Source organism: Microtus pennsylvanicus, chromosome 5, assembly GCF_037038515.1.
Source record: "Microtus pennsylvanicus isolate mMicPen1 chromosome 5, mMicPen1.hap1, whole genome shotgun sequence".
Taxonomy (NCBI): domain Eukaryota; kingdom Metazoa; phylum Chordata; class Mammalia; order Rodentia; family Cricetidae; genus Microtus; species Microtus pennsylvanicus.
The window spans coordinates 124,364,139-124,387,817 of record NC_134583.1 but is presented as its reverse complement, the minus strand read 5'-3'; the positions used below and the strand labels follow the sequence as shown (position 1 = coordinate 124,387,817).

Below are 23,679 nucleotides of genomic sequence, written 5' to 3'. Positions count from 1 at the left end.
CATCTCTTAAATTGATCCAGGTGTTGATCTGTGTGCAAAAGGGACCTTTCCTTAAGACTTGCCCTCTCTGAGTCTCCTGGACCTGACTGAGGCCAGCTGGGTTCAGACAACTATGGCCCCCTTCCCCTGTAGAGGAACAAGAGCCAATCTAGGATGAGGAGCTTTATGAAAGTGTCCCTTGCCTGCCATCTATCTCTCTTCCTAGTTTAAAAGCCTACTTCTTGGCCACCTCCTTTGTGTACACCTAAGGCCTCTCCTAGAAATGGGAGTGTTCTTCCCGAGGGCCTTACACCACGGCAGCCTGTTCCAGCTGTGCGGAGGAGTACCCACCACAATTCACTGACTCAGCTGTTTGAAAAGTAAATCTGAGTCCTGGACTAGAGAGCCCTGTGCAATGCTGGCCCTGCCTTCACAAAAGGAGGTGGCTTCGTGAGGGAGACATCTCTTTTCTCCTCTGCATCCTCACCTGAGTTCCCAAACCTTTCAGAAGCTCCCTAAATCTGCTGGAAAACAAAGAACCTTCTCTTCTCTTTGCAAGTGGCAAAGAGAAAGAGGCAGAAAAGCTGAGAGGAAAAAGGAAGGCAATAGCAATGAAGACTTGAGAAACTGACCTGGTTTATTACTTTATTTTACCTTCCCAGTTGGCTGGGAATGTTGGGGGCGGGGAGGGGGGTAGTGCTATAAATCAGGGAAGATGGCATTCCGGAAAGTGAGGTCCGTGCTGGAACTTGAGAGAAACAACTATGCCCAATGCCACTGGTGAGCCTGTGTCCAGAGGCCGGCTTGGCTTCCTCGCATTCCCATAGCGCTAGAGGAGGGCTGGCAGCTGGTTGGGAACACACAACTCGGCAGGGGGAACAACTGAGAAAATAAGGCTGACAAGAAGACACTAGCGAACAAGGGACCCACTGAGACGTACCCTCATGGCTCTGGCCCTACTGGGCGGGACTGACTGACTGTGGGGGAAGGGGTGCCTGAGAATTGGGGGCGGGGATTCCTTACAGTGGGGCCTTTCTGGCCCCCTCTTCCCCCAAGCCCCGCAGTTTAGTGGGTGGTGTAGCTGGAAAGCTAGTCTCCCTCCTGGCACTTTCCAGTTCACCCTTTCACCGGGTACCTCCTCCGAGTTGCAGAGGGTGGGGGGCGGGGGTAGGGGGAGCCAATCCCGGCAGCTCCTAAGGGGGGAGGCGGCGGTGACAGCCGCGGGGAGGGGGCGGAGGAGAGGCGGCTGGGCTCCGGCTAGGCTTTCTGCTCCACTCTGCCTCCCGCTCCACGCTACATAGCTGCCCAAGACTCTCGCTCCTGCCCCAGGACCCCGTGGTGGGCCCTAAAACCCAGCGAGTTCCCAGACAAAAGCCCTGTCAACCCCTACTCCCGGCCCCCAGCCCCGGTAGGTCGCTGCGCCGCCAGGGGGCGCCGTGTGAGCGCCCTATCCCGGCCACCCGGCGCCCCCTCCCACGGCCCAGGCGGGAGCGGGGCGCCGGGGGCCATGCGGGGCCAAGGCCGAAAGGAGAGTTTGTCCGAATCCCGAGATCTGGACGGCTCCTACGACCAGCTTACGGGTGAGTCAGTGGCTCAGGGGTCCCGGGCGGGTGGGCGGACTCCATCCCCCTAGACCCTTCTGTTGTCTGACCCTAGCTTGGCCCCTACCCACACTCTGCCCCATTCACATGTATGTACCTTCCAGGCTGGTCTGGGCGGCAAGACACAGGGACCCAAAGCTTAGGTTTCCTAGGGGGTGAGGAAGAGCAGGTGAGGCAGGTGTGGAGAGGCAGCAGGTGTAGGCGTGTGTGACACTGGGCTAAGAGTGTGTCTGGAGTGGGAGGTGTTACGTGCGTGAGCACCTGTCATTCTGTGTCTGTGTATGTATATGTGCGCCTCCCACAGCTAGTTGCCATGTGCCCTGAGCTTTGGTGACAGCTAGGGTGAGTGAGACTGCATGAGGCAGCGCGTTTTCATGGCCTGGCCAGATGTTTCAGTGTGGTTGCCGAGGACCCTGCTGCACTCGTGAAGTTGTTTTGATTGTGTGCTTGTTGCATGTTCAACTGTGTGCTTTGAATGATTCTGTATGAAGTGGCATGTAACTACCAGAGAACATCGAGGTGTCACTTTCTGTTGCTGTGTCTCTTTATAAGCTTTCCAAGGCAGAAGGGATGAGCATTACAAGTATGTTTGTGATTGTGGGGCCATGGGTTGCTTTAGCATTTGGTACTGTCAGCTCCTGTGCGTGATGCCTGCAGTGGGGGCTCTGAGACTGTTAATGGCATCTCTGTCCTCGTTGCCTCTGTCTTTCTGCTGTTGTAAGGGTCTTTAGTGTCCCACACTAGTTCCCTCCATTTTTCTGCAAATAGTTCAAGGACATAAGGGACCCTAGGGACCCACTACCCAAACAACCTGGCTTGCAGAAGCACCCTATGGTTCCAGCACGTGGCCCCTGTAGAGAGCCCTTGGTTAGTGCTGGGTCAGTTCCTACCCAACAGGATTACTCAGACACCCCTTTAGAACTTCACCCAAGCCTCACTTCCTCGCTCTCCTTCGGAGCCAGGGTTAGAAATCATGGGCAGTAAGACTGCCCTCATGCCCCCACCCCAAATCACTTTGCTGCTCAGTTTGGGAGGGTCTGTGAGACCGGGCACATTACATCTATGTACTTGTAGAGTCCTGAGCTTGGTAAGTAGATTGTGTTTATGCCAATGACTTTGGAACCTTGGTATATTTCCATATAAGTGCTTTGTGCGTCTCATTGTGCAGGCGCCCTAAGAACTATAACCAAGAGAAGGAGGGAGGCTGTCTCTCCAGACTGAAACAAAGCCAGGCAAGTGGGCAAGACCATGATCCTTGCCCTTCCTTAAGTGGAATCGGGGTTAGACGTGGGAACTCCAGAAGGGGACCAGGATGTCAGCTTTGAGAGTGAGTCTCTGCTGCTGACTTTAGCAGGACCCTGGTCGCACTGTCAAGACCCCCAGAAGGAAGAACGTTCACCATGTGGAATTGAGGGGCCCTGCTATCCAGTGCTGTGTATCCACCGGCAGCTTAGGTGGATACCCTTAAAAGTAGTAAGGGTCCATGGGCCCTGATTCCCAGATTGCGCGTCAGTTTACTTCCTGCCCTGATCCTCCCCTTAGCGACATGATCTCCTCCTTGCCGGGCTTCTTTATTGGTTTATTTTTAATTAATTTATTGTGAGATGGTCTTTTGCTATGTAGTCCTGGCCTTGAACTCACAATAGCTTGAACTCAAGCTGGACCCAAACTTCAGCTCTCCTGCCTCAGCCTCCCAATGTGCTGGAATCCCAATGTGTACCGGCATGCCCTGCTTTCCTGCCTTCCTGCTGTACTATCCGATCAGCGTGGCAGGACTTGGCGAGGTGGAGAGGCACTTCTGTCTGAAAGTGTCCTGCTCCATCACAGCCGGGCGTGAAAACTCGCCAATTATGTGACTCTTACAGACTTGGCCTCGTGTCCCTTACCTGTAAAATAGGGAATTCTATGTCTGCATCCTCCTGCCTGGCTGCTGACAGCCTCCCAAAGGATATAAGGAGGTCCAGCACCTATAATGGCCATCGGCATCCTCGCAGTATATTGCTCTGCTCCTGACTCTAGAAGTGGAAAAAAGACTGCCAGGACCTCCCATTTGTAAAGAGGGGCTTGCAACTAGAACGGGCTGATTGGATCCCCAGGGGGAGTCGTTGTCCACGGTGCTGAAGCGCTCTCCAGCCTTCCCCTTCCCTATGCAGGCAGGATTCCTCAATTGTATTTGGGGTGGAGGAAGAAGCTGCATCTCTGTCTTCATCATGTCTTGGTCCATTAGCTTGGCAGCGCAGTGGCCTTAAAGTTATGCCTCAGAGCATCTTAGATACACCCCGACTGTCCCAATTTCCCCCAGCTGAAAACAGTTGGGAAAAACAGTTTCTTAGTCCGGATCGGGTAGATTGGGATCCCTTCCCCCTTTCTTTGTATCTTACTTGCTTAGTGGGGCAGCAGAGTAGGGAAAGGCTGCCATCAGCTCTCAGCAGCGACCCCATCTGGAAAGAGGCAGAGAAAGGGCAGTACAAACTGAGCGGAGAGTTGGGTCCTGACGGGAGCCTGGGTCCAGGATCTCCTGAGCCTTAGTCCTTTGGCACTTTCGTTCCTGGGTGTGGAGCGCCCCCTTGTGGCTAAAGAGCCCTCCATACGAAGCTAATTCCTCAGGAGCACTGTTGCTAACGGGGATCAAGTTGACAAAGTGTGGGGGGTTGGGAATAAGTGTCTCCGCTTAAATGTAGATTCACTCTCCTATCCCTCCCCCACACAGTGAACAAAATTGGATCATACCTCTTCTATGGCTTTCTCGGGAGTTTGAAGTGTTAGTGCCGGAAGGATTTACATGTTTTGCTTTTTGTTTGTTTGTTTGTTTTGAGACGTGGTTTTTCTGTGTAACAACCCTAGCTGTTCTGGAACTAACTCTGTAGACCAGGCTGGCCTTGAACTCACAAAGTTTAATCCTGAGTGCCAGGATTAAAGGCGTGTGCCACCACTGCCCGGCTTTACATGGGGGTTTTAACAACAGCAGTAAGTCTAGAAAGGGGTTTGGACAGAGATCTATGGATGAGGGGACTTCTACTTGTTGCATTTGTCTGGAAGCCAGCATATGATGGTCGGCTTTTTAGAAGACTCGGAAGACAGCACCAGACATAGCTCTGAAAGGGCTGTTTAGCCAGGAGGCAGCACTAGGCACGCAGCCCTGCCGCCTCCTCAACACACCAATGCACTGTCCTCTTTCTCTTCCCTCCTGCTCTCTCCCATCGGCCCAGGAAGTGTGGAGAGTTGCCATGACAACTATGTCCTCTCACCCCTGTAGCGTCCCTGTGCTAATATGGGAGGTGGGGGTGGGAGAAACAGCCAGAAGAGGGGTTGAAATGGAGCAATAAAAGGTAAGATCTGCCTGCTCCGCGTCTGTAATCCCAGCGTTTGGGAAGACACAAGGATTGCCATGAGTTCGAGGTCAGTCTGAACCACGTAGCAAGTGCCAGACAAGACCCGATCTAAAATAAAAGCAAAAAAAAAAAAAAACCTCGTACTTCAGCCATCCAGCTTTTCTTTGAAAATCCGTGTGTCTGTTTTCCTTGCCAGGAATCCAGAAGACGTTTGGAGAGAAAGCTGTGAGCAGAGAACGCCCTGTCTCACTGCCACACCCCCATCTTAAGATCTTGGGGGTGGGGTACAGAGTGCTTTTGATGACCTGGCCAAGGTGCTCTTGTGAAGCCAGCAACCTGCACGTGAGAGAGAGGCTCAGGGTCTGAGACTCCCTTCTGCCAGTCTTGCCCTCTTGCACCGCCCACTCCAATGGGGGCGGCACCGCCCCTCAGTCAGGGACCTTGGAGGCGGAGCTTGGACAAAGCGCTCCGAGCTGAGCCATGAACCGCTGCCCCCGCAGGTGCCGGAGCCCGTTGGGGCAGGCAGCCCGATCCCTCTACCAGCTGGTGACTGGGTCGCTGTCGCCAGGTATGAGGAAGGGAAGGGAGGGGCAGGACCCCTCTAAAAATGAGTGGCTTGGTATTGGAGCCTTACAGAGGTGGAGAGAAGGGCTTCTCACGGGAATCCGAAGGAACAGGGGCTCACACATGATTGGGGTAAGGGCAAGATCTCCTGACAGAATAGAGCTGGGGGTAAGGATCACTCACGAAGCAGCAGGATAAGATAAAAGGAAGTGGCATCATGGTCACAACAGTGGAGAGGACAGGCTGCTCACTGAAGGGTGAAGAGACTCGGGCAGGGCGCAGGGATTGGGAGGAAGCTTGCCGTCGCTGAGTTGGGAAAGGGACAGCCCTGTATTGCATTACTTAGGTTTTGTGGGGTGTCTTACAATACCCTATCAGTGTCAGAAATAACAAAGGGAAAAAATGAAGCTAGAACAAGCTAAGCTCACTAGCGAGTTCATGCCTGACCAGATGGATGAACCGTGTGGCACAGATTGTCACTGCTTTGTCGCTGGGAGTCTGTGTTGATGGGATTGTGCCTTCCTTACTAAACTGTGTGTCTCCAAGGCTGTGTATCCTGGCATTGCCAGGGTTATATGCTTTGGAGTTTGGTTTGAGAACCCCGAGTCAGTAAACTGATAAGGGCTCTCATGAAGTTGTACCGTGGCACGAAGTTTGTGGGGTTTGGGTGAATTGTGGGTTTCGTGTGGTACTGTTGATATTTGTGCACGCTTCCACTTAGGGTTCCTTAGGGCTGCCTGGGCCCACAGAGCCTGGAATTCCCTCACAACCTGGCCCCACGGCATTCCGGGATCTGTAGTTCCCCGCCTCCTTACACGGGTTCCACTTGAGCCCCTGGAGTATAGTCAGGGCCTGGGGCCATTTTTTGTCATGTATCTTCAGGAGGCAGAGAATTGAGGCCCAGTGAGAGTCATGCTTGCAAATCTCTTGGGGAGCATGTATCCCCTCAAGCCCCCTGCTTGGGCTAGTCTCCAGTGACAGATGGCTGGAGACAGGCGGGGCCAGCTCTCAATCACCGCAAGCATGACTTCCAGGACCCAAAATAGCCCCACGGCCTAGGGAAGTCATTAATCACCTGATGCAGTGGGGGCTGCAGGATTTTTTGATCAGCTGGGGATGGAATGAGCTGGGGGACTGAGAGAGGGCTTTAGGGGTCTTCGTTAACAGAATGGCAGTGGAGAGCAGGTGGCAGGGGTGTGGGTTCCTCCACAAGGCAGTATTTTTCCAGACTTGAACCATGGAAAATAAATGACTGAATGATAGCAGTGTCTCTGTGGTGAGACTTGAGATGTCTGGGAAGGACCAGCCCAGTGCCCTAACGCTTTAGTCTTGAGTTCTCACTTTGCCTAAAGTGGTTCCATTAAGATTTTACTCTGGCAGAGGGGGGCTGATGTGCGCCTTTAGTTACAGCACTCGGGAGACAGAGGCAGGTGGATCTCTGTGAGTTCAAGGCCAGCCTGGTCTACAGAGAGAGTTCCAGGATAGCCAAGGCTGTATAATAAGACTTTGTCTCAAAAACAAACAAAAACAGGAAAGAAGACAAAGAAAAAGCTCTCATTGTGGGAACGAGAATGTGGCCAACAGATCCTGTGCTTGCCTCACAGGTGGTAGACCCAGAGTTTGATCCCTAGCACCCCAAAAGTGGATGATGAGCTAAAGGCAGTGGAATAGCGAAGTCAGGTCTAGCTCAGTCTCACTAGGCTCTAAGACTTGAGAAGTCTTCGTAGGGGGATGGGAGACCCTAGGGAAGAGCAGGTCCTCCCTTCATACAGACCCTTCTGCCAGAAACCGAGACCATTTAGAGCTTGGAGTCACTATGAGGCTGGGAGAAAGTCTCTGAAAGCTGGAAGGAAAAAGGAAGACACGTGGACAGGACAGTTGGGTGCAAGGTTGTCAGTCTGTCCATCTCTCCGGGAGCAGAGAGCAGGGCGCGCTGCTATGATCCCCTTTTCCCTTTTAACTGAAGATGGCGCCTCTTTCAGTCCCGATAGTCTGGTAGCATCCATAGAACCCAGGCCCTTTTAAATTTTGTCACCCTTAGCTCCCCCAGGATAAACTGTCTTCTTAACACTCTCAAGCCCATTGGTGATTGAGAGAGTTGGCACGAAGTCATTCTTTACCAGAATATTAGTTACTCCTTACATAGGAAAAATCACTTGGCGAACCTCGGGTTCCCTCAGGTTCATATGGAGGTGGCATGAAGTAATACATATTCATAACTAGCGGGCTCACAGGATGCAGAGGCTTCCATAAGGTAAACTGATGATGTTTGAGCCAGATATTTTTGAGGTGGGTCCTTACTATGTAGCCATGGCTGGCCTGGTACTGGCTATGTAGTACAGGCTGGCCTCAAACGCCAAGATCTGCCCGCCTCCGCCTCCTGAGTGCTGGTATTACAGGCATGTGTGCTTAGCTTAAAATTGGGCACATTGGAACATGTAATTCCAGCATGTAAGAGGAGAACCCAGGAGAACCTGGGTTAGCCTGAGTTACGTAGCAAGCCCCCAGACTCAGGATATAGCTAAAACAAAACAAACACCCCAGAGGTTAGGGATCTAACTCAATGGTAGAACTATTTTTTTTTTTTAGTCTGTCTTTTTGTAGTGTTTGTGCAGGTGTCCTCAGAGGCCAGAAGAGGGCGCCAAGTTTCCTGAACTTGAGTCAAGGAGTTGGTGAGCGGTTCGCTGTAGGAACTGATCCCAGGTCCTCTGGAAGGGCTCTGAACTGCTGAGTCTTCTCTCCAGCCCCTTGGCGGCACAGCTATTATCTAGCATGTGCAAGGCCCTGGGTTTGATTCTCAATACCATAAAACCAGCTTAGGTTAGATTTCCCCTGACCTCCCGATTAGAAAGCTTTTTCTGCCTAGCTCATTGAAATGGCCTGCTAGAACAGCTTGTCGCATTCTGCTTGTACGACAGGACAATTGTAAATGGGCTTTTCTGCATGGGGGCTGTCTCCCTCCCCAATGAAAGTTAGGCTGGGGTCTGAGTCTCCTTCGCCTTGTTCACGGGGGACAACCTTGTGCTCACTCTGTCTTAAGTTCTTATTTTGAGTGGGTTTCCTTCTATGGCCCAGCTGGTCTGGAGCTCAAGAGGGCCTCCTGCCTGACTCTCTCCAGTGCTGAGATCACAGGTGTGTGCTCCTGCGCCTGTTTAGTCCAGTGTTTGCTGCTGCTGTTCACTGTTTTTTCAACATCTTGACCATCCAGGCACTCGGAATCTAGTTGAGGACGTGGGGAGAGATCTGGTTCAATCTCTGAAGGATCTCTTCTTAGCTGGGTGCCTTGAGCAGGCCTCCTTATCTCTCTGACTTTCTGCCCCTCCTCCGTGAAAGGTACGCAGTGCTGCTTGCTGCAGACCTCATGGGGTTGCCACGAGGAACAGTTTGATGGCAGGCACACAGCTGTAATCCCAACCTGTGAGAGAGGGCAGTAGGAAGATCGGGAATTCAAGGCCATTCATTCTCAGCTACTCGAGTTTGGGGCCAGCCTAGGCTACATTAGGACCCTGTCTAGGGGCTGGAGAAATGACTCAGCAGTTGAGTATGGTTGTTATTCTCACAGAGGACCTGGATTTAGTTCCCAGTACATGTTGCCACACAAGCGCCTGTAACTCCAGTTCCAGGGGATCTGACCCCTCCTGTAGACCTCCACAGGCATCAAGCATGTATGTGGTGCACATATACACATGCAAGCAAACACTTATACACAGAAAATAAATCTAAAAGAGGGCTAGACCCTATCTAAAAAAAACAATAAAAATTAATTACAGTAACAAATATGAGAACACTTTGTGGACTGCGGAGTGCCACGGGACTGTGGAGGAATATTGTGACTAGCAGGGACTGTGGAGGAATATTGTGACTAGCGGTGGGGATGCTTGTTTAGCAGCCGCTATACTGCCCAATAACATTTTATGTTTCAGTTCTTTCATTTCCACCAAAAAGTTTGTGAGGTGAAAACCTGAAACACACACATTAAGAACTCATCAAGATGGGCGGTGGTGGTCACACCTTTAATCCCAGGACTTGGGAGGCAAAGGCAGCGGATCTCTGTGAGTTCAAAGCCAGCCTGGTCTAAAGATTGACCTTACCTCGATTGAAAAAACAAACCAACAAAAACCAAGAACTCATCAAGGAGTTGGTGAAATGGCTCAGCCAGTAAGGCATTTGTCACCAAGCCTCGTGACCGATATTCTGTCCCTTGGACACCTGACAGGAGAGAACCAACTCCTGCAAATTGTCTTCTGACCTCTCCATATGCCATGACACTTGCCTGATTTCTTCCCTGCAAATAATGCTTTCTTAATGTAAGGGGGGGGGCACACTCACCCAGTTAAGTGCAAGTTGTAGACTGATTTGAACCAGGGGAGTCTGGAGCCTTGACCGTGATACCACCTCTCTCTTCTGTTTCTGTTACTAACAAGATGGAGTTAGGTACTGTGTCTTGTAGATTCAACAGGGTATTGCTTTTTATTTTGGGTTTTTTTTGTTGTTGTTGTTATTTGTGTTTTTTGTTTGTTTGTTTTGGTTTTTCAAGACAGGTTTCTCTGTAGCTCTGAAACTAACTAGTCTTTTTTTTTTTTTTTTTGCTTTTTCGAGACGGGGTTTCTCTGTGGCTTTGGAGCCTACCCTGGAACTAGCTCTGTAGACCAGGCTGGTCTCGAACTCACAGAGATCCGCCTGCCTCTGCTTCCCGAGTGCTGGGATTAAAGGCGTGTGCCACCACGGCCCGGCCTAACGAGCTCTTATAAGCCAGTTTGGCCTCGAACTCACAGAGATCCGCTGCCTCTGCCTTCTGAGTGCTGGGGTTAAAGGCATGTACCACCACTGCCCAGTGTGTATTTTGTGTTTTGTTTTTAAACAGGGTTTCATGTAGCCAAGGCTGGCGTCAAACACCCTGTGTAGCCAAGGCTAGCCTTGAATACCTAATCCTCATGCATCCACTTCCCAAATGATGGAATCACAGGCTTGTGCTGTGCAGCCCAGCTCAAGGAACTGGGTACAGGACTGAAGCTCCGACAGAAGAGAATTAAGAGGCTGAAGCTGTCTGGAAAGGATGGTGAGACCTCTCTGATAGTGGGAAGGAAAGCTTCCTGGGCTTCGAGGGTCATACTGGTAGCCCTGCTTGTGGGACGGTAAAGCGGCCAAACTGGCTGAAAGAAAGGGCTCTCTTGGGATAGCAAAACGGCCTTAAATGCCAGGAGTGGGTTGTAGTCCTGGAATATTTACTGTTTTCATCCGTAAAGCAATAACTTCTAAGGTATGAGAAACTGCAGCCAGCTTGTGAATCGACGCCCTTCTGGCCACCGACACAGGGGAGGTGGGCAACAGAGGACCCTGTCTCTCTTTCTAACCTTCCAGAGCAGCCGGAAAGTCCGTAGACACCTAGGGGTAAGACAGGGCAGGAGGTAGACACTGACTCCCAGTGGTAGCTATGTAGAACTGCAGTTGATTCCTCTCCTGGAGCAAAGGGATTGGTTCCCGCCTAATTGAGACTCATCCAGGAACTGCAGAGTGGACCATCCTGACAAAAGCGGGAGCTTTCCGAGAACCGAGCCACTCCGGATAGGCCTGGAGTCAGACTGGGTTGGAACCGAGGCTCTGATGTTGGAGGTGTGCTTTGTCTGGCTCTGGCTTCTTCACCTGTCTTCCTAGATTTAAGGAAAAAGATCGATTTGATAGCATCATCTACTAAACCCTGAGTGCTCCCTTGCTGTGCCGGGGTGACAGTGTTAACTCAGAGGGCCTGTGTTATGGTTTACAGACTCTGAAGGCCTCCCCACCCCCACTCACTGCCCCATACAGGAAGGGGAAAGACTCCAGAAGTGCTTGGGGACGCAGGGCACCTTGGGAGTTCACATTTGCCTCCTATCCTGGGCTTCTCCCCAAGGAGGGATCAGACTTTGGGGTATTCAGGATGAGGCTTTAGCCTGAAGGGAGAAAGCACAGCCCTCCCCACCTTCCCTTAGGAGCTTAGCCTCGGTAAGTTCCCTTCCTGGGGAGGTCATGAAGGGGCCAGTGGCCTTTTTCCTGTCTAATCCTCCCTCCCTTAGGCCTCAGTTTCACTGCCTGTGGCCTGTGGGAAGAGAGTGCTTCCTGCCTCATGGTCTCCATGACAACCGCGATCGATGCTGATAGTGTCCTTCTGACAGGAGAGGTCATTTGTCTCCCTTGTGTTCTCACACAATCCTCTATCAATATATTAACAGAGCCAGAGACCCACTCCCCAATTACACAGCGCATCCATGGAGACCCACCTTCCGACCCATGGCTCACAAGCCTCCTAAAACAACCCTTGCCCCCCACACTCAGGAATCCCCACACATTTGACACATACTCATTCCATAGACACCCAAGCTCGTCGTACTCCCAGACACCCTTTGTGATAGGTGCACAATCCCACATAAACGCAGACACACATGAAAAAGGGGCGTATGTGTCCCTCTACCAACAAGCCCAGGATTACACACACAGTAAAGCCGACAAAACTCAGTAAGCACTCTTACCTGTCAGGTACTCACGCAGGTGCGGGTCATACTTTCCACACGTCCTCCCTTGCTACCTGCCTTCTAGGGACAACTCCTCTCACTGTTGCCTCTGTGTGTGTCACAGAGTGACCGCGGAATGTCTGGGGGACGCTCTCCTCAAGAACTGGGGCAGATAGATCACAGCCTCCCTCCTCTAAGCCCATCTCCCTCCAAAGATCCTGAGGCTGGTCCAAAGACTGAGGAGGCCAGAAAAGGAGAAGGCGGAGGCAGGCTGTGGCTGGGAGGTGTGGGGGGCAGAGGCGGGGAGAGAGGGGAAGGGAGGAGACCCAGGGCGGGAGACAGGGCAGGAGACTGCAGGGCTGTCTTTCTCTTACTCAGGCAGGGGAGTCCGAGGGGGAAGTGGTGTGGGGCAGCCTTGTGTCTGAGCATCAGCAGGTGGGGGTCATGACCCTGGAAGGGCTGGAGGTGGTGGCCGTGCTCGTGGTCCTGGTTCTTTTTGTCAAGGTCCTGGAGCAGTTTGGCCTCTTTGAGCCTGTCTCCTTGGAAGGTAACCCAAGTAGCTGGGCACGTCTGAGCTGCTATTTGGGGACCGGGTTGTGCTACTTGATGCCTGGGGACACGGGGGAGCAGGTGAGTGAGGGACATCTAGGAGAAGTGACAGTGTATCCTGGGAAAAGGATTTATGGGAGATGCCAAGGGTGTCTGGAGATGGGTGCTGAGCTGAGCGCGCGCAGTGTGACTGTATGGGGGAGGGGCATGGGGAGACCTTGAGAAGAAGCTGGGGCGTGCCTCGAGCAGCCTGGGATGGGCAGTGTCTAGAGTAAAGAAGGAAGCCTGGGGTAACACCAGGATAAGTCCCCTTTGGAGCCAGAGTCGCACGGTGACTTCAGGCCGGGGTGCTCACAGGTAGGAGTTTTTCTGTGGTGCGTGTGAATGCAGCGTGAGACATGGGTGTCACCCTGTGTTCATGTGGAAAGGAAGACGACGAGTAAGCGTGCATATGTGAGAGACAAGACTTGTGGCTCTGGGAGATAGTGGACGTGACTGTTCCCAGACCAGACTGCTGGAGGACATATGCCCAAGCCTCTTCAAGTAGTAGGTTGAGTGTTTAACTGTTCCCAGTGTTCCCTGAGGACATATAGCCCCAGACTGAGGCTTAAGATGGGAGTGGACTCAGGGGCACAGGAGTGGGAACATAGTGACCGAGACAACTGTGACTGTCCAGCCTGGGGATCAAGAGCGGATCAGACCATGGCCTGGACATCTCAAGCCCTTCACCTCCTCAACTCCGTATGGGGGGGGGGGGTGCGATGCATTGGTGAGGCACAGGGAAGCACGCATGCCCCACCCACCCAGAGTTTTGGCCTCCCCTCCCCCCAGCAAGAACCTTGTCACTCTGTGGCTCAGCGTCACCCACTATTAGAGACAGGCAGGGAAGGGGGCGCTGTAGGCTAGACTCCTGAGAGAACTGGAAAGATGTTAAGGAAGCCGGGGGGACAAGAGGACGGTCTCGGAGTTGCCTGTCGTGGGGTTCCGTAAGAGCATCCTCTACCCTCTGGCTGCAGTTACTGAGGCAGGAACAAGGAGTTAGCCAGACTTCCTGAGAGGCTGGGCCAAGCTGCTCATCACAGGTGAGGTCATCTGCCTCTCATTCGCCATCCCCTTTAGACTAAGGTGGTGAGCAGGGGACCATGTGGAAAAACCCAGCCTCACAGGAGACAGCCACAGCCTCTCTCTTCCACCTTATTCCGTGCAAGCAGGGGACATGGGGGAACAGAGAAGGTGGGAGGAGCAGGAAAGCTCCCCACTGCCTGGTGACTGACAATACCATCAGACCCTGGGTATAATCCGGCTTTGGGAAACCAGAGTCCAGGCTAATGGAGGCCTGGGACAGGGGCCAGGCTACCATCGATCCCTAACTGGCCCATCGCCTCTCCCACCTTTCAGTGGCTCTGGGAGTTAGATGGGATAGGTTGGAGGAGAGAAGGGTGTAACCTTAGACAGTCACCCCCTTGGGGGCAGATGGAGCCTGATTGGGAGGACCGAGTAGCGTGGAGGGCTAAGACAGAGTAGCATAACTGAAGGAAGTCAGGCCCTAATAGGAATGAAGTCATCCCTGGTCAGTGTACCAGAGCCCCATTGTCTGTAAGCGAGTGCAGCTGAGAGACGCGGGTAATAGTGTTAGGGTCCCCTGGGGTTCAGTGGCAGAGAACGACGTGTAGAAATGAGGAGGGCACAATGAATGGGCTAGCCTTGAGCCGCGATTCTCCTGCCTCCGCTTCCCAAGTGCTAGATCTATAGGCATGAACAATCATACCCAGCTCCTATGATCTGGTACTGCGTCAGAGTCTGCTCAAGTGTTTCACCTTCAAAGAGCTGGTCATACAGAGGAGGACTCGGGACGTACCAGCTTTTAACATGGATGAGCTAGCCGGGAACAGGGAACTGCGGTCCTCAGAAGGAAGAGTGGGGGAGCTATGGAGTGAGGGATTTCAAGAAAGAAAAGTGGGTGTGCCCAGGACCATAGGTATGTGGGTGCCATGGGGACTGTATTAGCTACTTTTCTCATTGTAGCAAAATACCTCATAAAAGCAACTCCAGCAGGCCGGGCAGTAGTGGTGCACACCTTTAATTCCAGCACTCAGGAGGCAGAGGCAGGTGAATCTCCGTGAGTTTGAGGCCAGCCTGGTCTACAAGAGCTAGTTCCAGGACAGGCTCCAAAGCTACAGAGAAACCCTGTCATGAAAAAAGGGGGGGGGGAGAAACTCCAGCGAAAAGGGGTGGCTTTGGCTCACAGTTTGAATGTACAGTTCACCCCAGTGGGGAAAGCATGGTTGAATGTGTAGTCTGCTGTAGTGGGAAGGGAAAGCCAGCTTTCTGTTCTTGGCTGGCAGCAGGAACTTGAGGCAGCTGGTCACATTGTGTCCACCACACTCAGAAAACAGAGAAATAAGCCAGGTGGTGGCTGTGCATCCTTTAATCCCAGCACTCAAGAAGCAGAGGCAGGAGGATCTCTGTGAGTTCAAGGCCAGTCTCATCTACAGAGCAAGTTCCAAGACAGCCAAGAAGATTACACAGAGAAACCCTGTCTCAAAAAAAAAAAAAAAAACAGAAAGGAAGGAGGAAATGAAGGAAAGAGAGAGAACAGAGACATGAATGTTGATCCTCAGCTCAATTCTCCTCTTTTCCTTTTTATTCAGTCTGTGCTCCTAACCCATGTGATGTTACTGCCCACATTCATAGTGGGAATTCCCTCCTTAGCTAAGCCAATCTAGAAATATCCTCAGAGATAGTTAACTGTGAAGAGACACCATGCAAGGCAAGAAAGCATTTCACTGGTGGCTTACTTTCAGTTTTAGAGGGTCAGTCCATAACCATCATGGTGAGCAGCAGACAGCATGGCCAGGGAGCAGTAGCTGAGAGCTCTATATCCTTCCCACAGGCAGCAGGCAGGGGCAGGAGGAGAGAAAGAGAGCAACTAGACCTAGCGTGGGCTTTTTAAACCTCCAAGCCCACACCCAGTGACACATCTTCTCCAACAAGGCCACACCCCTTCATCCTTCCTAAACAGTTCCACTAACTAGGGGCCAAGTATGCAAGCATAGGAGCCTCTGGAGGCCATCCTCATTCAGACCATCAGAGAGACGCAGAGGTGTGTCTCGTAAGTGATTCTAAGCCCAGCCATGGCAAATCTACCCTTTGTTGACTCAACACACAGATACATCACATTGAACCGTGACGTCCCATCCCTGGTCTTCAAAGGCTCGTGGTTAGTTCATATTGCAAAATGTGTTTAGTTTATCTGTATGAGTTCCCCCAATGTGTGTGTGTGTGTGTGTGTGTGTGTGTACACGCTGTGATGTGGAGTTCAGAGGTCATCCTTCAGGAGTCTCTGATCACTCTCCATGGAGTGAGGGCTCCTCTGGTTTCTCTGCTGCTGTGCTGTGCTCCAGGCTATGAGGCCTGTGAGATTCTAGGTAGTTACCCTATCTCTGCCTCCCATCTCACTATAGGAGCACTGGGATTCCAAATGTGTGCCCCCACGTTCCATTTTTCCCCTGGGTTCTGAATATTGAACTCAGGACATCAGGCCCGCATGGCTAACGCTTTTACCCAGTGAACCTTTTTCTTGGCCCATAATTTCCCAGACTACTGATAGTTCTAAAACTGTTCGAAATCCCAAAGTCTGAGACTCAGGGTTACTCTCTCAACTGTAAGCCCTAGTAAAGTAGCAAGAACTTACATGATTCCAACACACAATGTCACAGGGCAATTATCCTCATTTTAAAAGAAGAATAAGGGCAGGGCAAGCAAGGGTTGGACCAAAGCCAGACTCAAAGCCAGCAAGACAAACACTAAGCCCTGTGGTGCCACGCTTGGTGTTGGTCTCGGTGCATCATCTGGGCACCAGTGAGTCTTCTGTGGTCTCGGTGCATCATCTGGGCACCAGTAAGTCTTCTGTGGTCTCGTATCATTGTTATTTGTAACACACATAGCGTCTTTCATGAGTCTGCTCTTAGTGCCTGCAGCTTCCCTCCATGGCTTTCCCATAGCCCTGGCATCTGCAACACCCTGTTCTGAATCAGCTTAGGCTTGACCTTCACAGGTTTGTGTAATGTCCTCTCCAGGGCAGATGCTCTTGTACCGAACTGTATCTTGCGTCCCACTGTCGGCATTTCTGTTGACATTCGTGCCTTCTCCAAGCTCACCAAATTGGCCCACTGAGCTCTGCTTTTAGTGTCTTAGGCCTTCTCTATCCCATGGCTTCTAACTTTTTATTCCTCTCATAAAGCAGTTCTAAGGGCCTACAAACTACTCACTCGGATTTATGACAGCAACAACCCCTAGTACCAACTGTCTATGTTAGTTACTTCTCGCTGTGATGAAAATACTGGGGAAAACAACCTAAGGCTTTATTTTGGCAGACAGTTTGTAACGACGGTCCGTCATGTCAGAAAGATACAGTAGTAAGAGTTATAGTACGCCTCATTGTCAGGAAGCATAGAGAAAGTTTTACTGGCATTCAGGCCTCCCCCCCTTCTTCAGTCTAGAACCCCAGCCTATGGGATGGTGCCACCCACATTCAGGGGGGTCTTCCTTTTTCAGTTAAATATCTAGAGGTGTGTCTCCCAGGTGAGTCCCCCCCCCACACACACACAGGGTTTCTCTGTGTAGCCCTGCTTGTCCTGGCACTTGCTCTATAGGCCAGGCTGGTCTTGAATTTAGAAATCCGACCACCTCTCCCTCTGAGTGCTGGGATTAAAGGCGTGTACCACCACTGCCTGGCTTCCTAGGTGAAGTTAGCAATGGATATTAAGATTTAGGTCACGGGGGCTAGAGAGATAGCTCAGAGGTTAAGAGCACTGCCTGCTCTTCCAAAGGTCCTGAGTTCAATTCCCAGCAACCACATGGTGGCTCACAACCATCTGTAATGAGGTCTGGCGCCCTCTTCTGACCTGCAGGCATACACACAGACAGAATATTGTATACATAATAAATAAATAAATATTTAAAAAAAAGATTTAGGTCACAATGTCATGGTTATGCCTTTTTGAGACAGGGTTTCGCTATAGTTTCAGAGCCTGTCCTGGAACTAGCTCTTGTAGACCAGGCTCAAACTCACAGAGATCCACCTGCCTCTGCCTCCCAAGTACTGAGATTAAAGGCGTGCACCACCACCGCCTGGCTGGTATATTAAGGATCTTAATGCATAGCGTTATGATGTCTGAGGGGCCTTGGGGATTTTATGTGGTTTGGCCATGCTATGCATGAGACGGTCTATCTGGGTCTCCATCTGTGCAATCATGTTTTACTTTGATCATATTTGTGGATAATAGAGTATTAGGTAAAAGCATATGTTTGTGTATGTGGTCGGAACAGGCCTGTGCCATTAAATGTTACTGTTATCTATGTCACTGTCGTTCTAAATGTGATACAACATGCCTGTGTGTGTGTGTGTGTGTGTGTGTGAGAGAGAGAGAGAGAGAGAGAGAGAGAGAGAGAGAGAGAGAGAGATTGAGTCCTATTCAGACAATCCCTTAGACTAGGCATTACCCTGAGGAGCTGGGTTAGCAGTTAGCAGACACTGAGGCCGCCTCCTTCTTGCCCGCCGTTTCTCATTATACAAAGGGACCAAGCCTGGCCCCAGTTGACGTTCCATGCCCGTGAGACCCAATAGGCGACCTGGCCCCAGCTGTCCTGCCCATCTACGTGGCCCCATTCATTTCCTATCCCCACCCCAGTGTTTATTGGTGGTTGGTGGGGAATAAGACAGGAACCTGGAACACAGGGGAAGTGGGAGCTAATGATGTGCCTTCCTGGGGTCTTCTCTCTCCCCAGGCCACCCTCCAGGGCCCACTAAAAAAGCCCTGAAGCAGCGTTTCCTCAAGCTGCTGCCGTGCTGCGGGCCCCAAGCCCTGCCCTCAGTCAGTGAAAGCAAGTGCCTCTCCTATGCTTCTGGGGGCGGGGTGTGTGTGTGTGTGTGTGTGTGTGTGTGTGTGTGTGAGAGAGAGAGAGAGAGAGAGAGAGAGGTGATGGGAGGTGGGGTAGGAACTGGGTCTGAATGTGAGGCCTGTGGCTACAAACTGGAATGTATGTCGGATCATGAGTGCCTGTGGGCATCCCTGGTTTGCAAAATGGAGGACCAGGGTTTGTTGTGTGTTAGACTAAAGCCTGAGCCAGTGTAAGCATTTCCAGTGTGACCATGGCAGGGTGTCCTAGCTAACCAGGTTACTCTACGCCTTTGTGGCTTCCCTACTGTTTTAGACCTTGGAATGTATGTCAGCTGCGCCCTAACAGGGTGCGAGGTATAGAGGGTGGAGTCCAGCTTCCCAGATATCAGGATGCTGAGGTTTTTCTGTCCCAGCCTGGTCAACTAAGTGGCTACCAGTTGAGTGGCCTCATTTTGTCTGTAGGTTCCATTTCTTCAGCTGAGCCTTGCCCACCTTGTAAAATCACACTGAGATTTGCAAGCTATAAAGGCCCTGCCTGTAACTATTTGAGCACCTAACGTTGCTTCTTCACTCCGATGGGGCCACCCTGAGAGCTAACCCAAGAAGGGGGCTGTTCGTGAGGGGTCCATGTTGTCATGGATGTCTGTGCTCACTGTGTATGTGTCTGTGTTATGGGTCTGGGGTTCGTGTGTTGAAACACTCATGTCTGTGAGATTTTCTGTGAGCTTGGGGCCAGGGGAGTGTCTGCAGGGCTTGGTCTTCTCGGTGACAATTCCCTCCCTTCAGCATTAGCTGCCCCAGCCTCCCTCCGCCCCCACAGACCCCGCCCGCTGGACCCAGGTGACTTACTCCCCTGGTTGGGGCGGGATGGGGGTACTTGCCTGGGGGCTGGACGGTGGGAGCTGGGGTGGGATTGGGGATGGAGTCAAGATTGGGGTCTGAACAAAGATTGGCTGGAGCTGGGTGGGGCATGGCTCGGGCATGGCTGGGATGGGCGGGGCTTGATTGAGATTGGGTTGGATGTGGGCTCTCCCAGGCTGGGGCTGGGCTAATAAGAGTTGGTCAAGAAAGAGCCCTTCGTGGTCCCTCAGAAGCTCCTGGGCCCCATTATATCCCCTTTCTAAGAAGTTGCGGCGGCAAGGGACTGTCCCCAACCCATGCCCAGGGGCCAGTGCTAAGTCCATACCTCTGGCTCTGGAGCCAGACGTGGCCTTAGCCCCAACAGACCCCGAAGCTGACCAGTGTCTTTTCTGCTTTGACTTCTCAGCTCTGAGTCTGACAGGCTGGGCTCGGGTGTAGAAGACAGGCTAGGAAGGAGCGGGGAGGGTTAATAACTGAAGATTACCCAAGCCATCTCAGGGGCCTGGCCTGAGGCAGAGCTATCCCCTACCACTCCCCGCAGACAGCGTGGAGGATGAGTTTGAACTCTCCACCGTGTGTCACCGGCCTGAGGGGCTGGAGCAGCTGCAGGAACAAACCAAGTTCACTCGCAAAGAGTTGCAGGTCCTGTACCGAGGCTTCAAAAACGTGAGTGGAGGGCATAGCCAACTGGGCAAGGGCTGAACTGGAGAGGCCTGGTGCTTGCAATTACCTGGAAAGTATGGCCTGGGTACTTTGAAGAGGGAGATGGGGCCCAGAGGCCAACTTTCAGGGCCCTTGGGGTGGCAGGCTTGTGTGTTTATTTGTACACTGGGGAAGAAGTCTTCTTGCCAGTCAGTACCAGAACTCTGGTAAGTTCCACAGAGGCAGGATGATTTGTCCTCCTCCTAGAAGTCTCTGGCCTAAGGGTGGCGGTGTGTGTCTCTGCTGAGTCTGTTGTCCCTGTGCAGGAATGCCCCAGCGGCATCGTCAATGAGGAGAACTTCAAGCAGATATACTCTCAGTTCTTTCCCCAAGGAGGTGAGGAGATGGTAGACACCCAGGGGGTAACGGTTGTCCATCCTAGGCTGAGGAGGGAGGTGAGGAGATAGACGCTCAGGGGGTCTAGGCTGAGAGGGGAGAACGGTTCTGGAGGGCTGGGGATGCTGAGATAACGGGAGCTGGGCAAACTGCAGAAAAGCAGCAAGTCCTGCCTGGAGGCCAAGTTCACATTCCACTGCTCATCCACAGACTCCAGCACCTATGCTACTTTCCTCTTCAATGCCTTTGACACCAACCATGATGGCTCTGTCAGCTTTGAGGTGAGCTAGGAGAAATGAGTCAAACTAGCCTGTTTCCTTGGGCTTCAGGGGACCAAGGTTTCCATACCAAACCCGAAGAATGGCTTGGCAAAGTCCACACCCCTCCCACCTCCTTTCCAGGACTTTGTGGCTGGTTTGTCGGTGATCCTTCGGGGAACCATAGACGATAGACTGAACTGGGCCTTCAACTTATATGACCTCAACAAGGATGGCTGTATCACCAAGGAGGTGCAGGGCCGCTGGAGGGCAGGAGGGGCCGTGTGTGGGGTGCTGGGCGGTGATGGCGCAAAGGGGTCTCATAAAGAACAATGTACAGCTGTGTCAGCAGTAAGGGGGGAGGCCCGTCCTTGGCTCTAGGCCCCTAAATTTGGAGGCTGGAGGCTCTTAGGGGAAGTAATCTCATTTGGCTCAACAGGAAATGCTTGACATCATGAAGTCTATCTACGACATGATGGGCAAGCACACATGCCCTGCCCTCCGGGAGGAGGCCCCAAGAGAGCACGTGGAGAGCTTCTTCCAGGTACCTGGGTCTGGGTGGCCTGGGGGCCCTGGAGTGGTGGCGGGAAGGACCAGGGCCCAATAAGCCTCTTCTCTAAGACTCTCTCATCATCCCCTTGTTCCCTTGTTCTCCCTGCTTGACCACCTTGCAGAAGATGGACAGAAACAAGGACGGTGTGGTGACCATCGAGGAGTTCATTGAGTCTTGTCAAAAGGTACGGCCCCCATTTCCCTGGTCTCAGCTCTAGGCCTAAATTAATGGAATCAGAAAAGGCCCCTCTTGACTTTGTCGCCCCCCCACCCCAGTGCTGTTCTTCCGTGACCAAAGGGAACTTACCCCTTCCCCACCTGAGATGCCCCTGCATATCCTTCCTCTCTACTGCCGGCTGTCCCCATCTCTGGTTCCATGTCTTTCTCTGTCTCTGATGAGCTCTTTTTTCTCTCTCTCTTTACTTCGCCTCCCTCACACCGTGCACCATGACCGTAGGACGAGAACATCATGAAGTCCATGCAGCTCTTTGACAATGTCATCTAGCCCCCAGGGACAGGGGTTAGTGCATCCTGGGGGTGACCATGCTCTAGTCCTAGTTCAGGTGAACCTAACCCTTCTCTCCCAGGTCTCTCCTCATTCTACCTGTACCCTGGGGGCTGTAGGGATTCGAGGTCCTGGGGCTTCTGTAGTCCAGATCCCCCGGAGCTAAGTGGCAGTCGTGGGCAAAGTCCATCTGGGAGGACATCCCCTTCTCGCCGGACACCCAGTGCTAAGTACGCTGAGGCCATCCCGGTGTAGGGACTGAGTGGTTCCTCATCTCCCACCCCCACTCTAGAAACCACATTAGACTGAATGTCTCCTGCTATGGTGCTTCCCCCATCCCTGATCTCATAGACGCCCCTCTAAGATTCCTTTCTCAGAGAACATGCTCTGCCCATGTCCCTGGCTGGCTTTGCAGCCTAGCCTTTGAGGGTCCTGTAAGAGGGGGGACAAGAAAGTAGAGCCAGTGATTGGGTCCTAGGAATTGGTTGGAGTGGAAAACAGAAAGCCTGGGCAGGTTATGAGAGTCCAAGTGGGGCTGCCACTGCCAGGTTCTAGGGTCTAATGGCCCCGGATAGCAGAATATAAGTTCCCTGACTTCCCAGAAGGCCTTATGTCCTTAGCAATGTCCCAGAAATTTACCATAATTTCCAGTGTCTTAGGAGAGCCTGGGATCCAGATATCTGGTTCCTCCCGGAATCCTCTCTATCCTTCTTGCTTGTATGATGAGAGTGGTGGCCAGGGGAAGATGAGTGGAAGGTGTCCCAGATGATGCCTTCAAAGTCCCATCCTGCCCCCCTGCCTGTCACCTGTTTTGATGGCTTCAGTTTCAATTTTCCATGGCCTCTACATTTAGAGGCGTGGAATCAGGGATTCTCCTGAATTTGAGTCTTAACCACTCCTCCCAGTGGCTGCCTTAGGGGACCGGGAGGACAAAGGAGGCACATCTGAACCCAGTATGGGGGCACTCATTGGAACGGTTGCCCAACCCTCCACAATGCCCTAGAATGCCCTAGGGTCCCTCTCCCCCTCTTTAGTCTACCCAGAGATGCCCCTGAGCTCACCTAGAGGGCAGGGACCCTAGGATCCAGGTCGGACCTATTGTCAGCACCCTGCCATGCTGCCCCTCTTCATATACCGGCTTGTCTCCTTCCTCACCCTCCCAGTCGGCCAGGGTCTGAGGGGAGGGGCCGCACAGAGCCCCCTCCTGTCAGACATTGTTGACTGCTTTGCATTTGGGGCTCTTCTACATATTTTGTAAAATAAGACACCAGATCCAATAAAACAACGGCTATGCACAGCCTGCTGTCTCTGCTTCTTTGTCCCTCCCACCCCACAAATGCCGTGCAATCCAGATGACAGGCCTACAGCCCTTCAAAACCCAAAAAGGTGCTTCTCTTTTCAAGTATGGCCATCCCTTGGCACATACCCAAGACTCAAGAAATCCATCTGAACTTAGCCGCTGCATGAATCTCCTCCTGACCTGAGAAAGATGGATACTGTCTGAAGATACTGTGTGCCAAGGAATTTGTTTTTTTTATTTTCTTTTGCCAGAAAATGTATTTTATTCCAGTTCTAGAAAATAGAAAGAGAGAGAATCCTTCCATTTATTATTCTAATCCAACATGACTGTGAGTTTTGGAAAATAGAAGCAAAGACATACATATAAATATATATGCATTACATATTTATACATAAATATATGTGTATAATGCATATATACATCTACATATTTTCAGGCTTTAACCTCATTGATGTTTGAACCTTTGTTCTTGTTTCTCTCCCTTCTTTTGAGAAATTTTTCCTGGAAATCAAACCCTGGTCCTCTGGGAGAACAGCCAGTGCTCTTAGCTGTTGAGTAACCTTTCCAGCCTAAGATTTTTAATTCTAAGTAGGCTCTGGGACTGGGGTGGATTCTTGTGTGGTCTTTGTTTCTTAGCCGAGTTCTGATGGTGGATATGTTGGCTGTTTCAGAAAGGGGGTTGTTTTGTGGATATTTCCAGTTCATGAGTTCTTCCTAACTTCATTTCCCCTATAAGCTCAGGGAACAAGG

The 23,679-nt window shown here is 51.9% G+C and overlaps 1 protein-coding gene across 9 annotated transcripts; it reads left to right on the top strand.

Moving 5' to 3' along the window:
- Positions 1–1,199: 1,199 nt before the first annotated feature.
- On the top strand, positions 1,200–22,926 carry Kcnip2 (potassium voltage-gated channel interacting protein 2). 9 transcript variants are annotated; one of them, XM_075974236.1, is made up of 11 exons: positions 1,200–1,397; positions 1,471–1,559; positions 18,304–18,399; positions 19,203–19,256; positions 19,819–19,943; positions 20,246–20,315; positions 20,526–20,596; positions 20,717–20,824; positions 21,012–21,116; positions 21,247–21,309; positions 21,582–22,926. In XM_075974236.1, exons 2-11 carry the CDS (start codon positions 1,487–1,489, stop codon positions 21,627–21,629), a joined length of 813 nt encoding a protein of 270 aa, XP_075830351.1. In that variant the 5' UTR covers positions 1,200–1,397; positions 1,471–1,486; the 3' UTR covers positions 21,630–22,926. The 9 variants fall into 9 exon arrangements, with proteins under 9 accessions (XP_075830351.1, XP_075830349.1, XP_075830350.1 ...); XM_075974235.1 differs by having other exon boundaries at positions 1,252–1,559; XM_075974234.1 differs by lacking the exons at positions 18,304–18,399; positions 19,203–19,256 and having other exon boundaries at positions 1,224–1,397.
- Positions 22,927–23,679: the final 753 nt, after the last annotated feature.

Bases quoted from the DNA above. Each gene is read 5' to 3' on its own strand.
- Kcnip2 (XM_075974236.1), top strand. From the start codon at position 1,487: ATGCGGGGCCAAGGCCGAAAGGAGAGTTTGTCCGAATCCCGAGATCTG. The intron at 19,257-19,818 runs GTGACTTACTCC...CACTCCCCGCAG, and splicing joins ACCCCGCCCGCTGGACCCAG to ACAGCGTGGAGGATGAGTTT. The intron at 19,944-20,245 runs GTGAGTGGAGGG...GTCCCTGTGCAG, and splicing joins TGTACCGAGGCTTCAAAAAC to GAATGCCCCAGCGGCATCGT.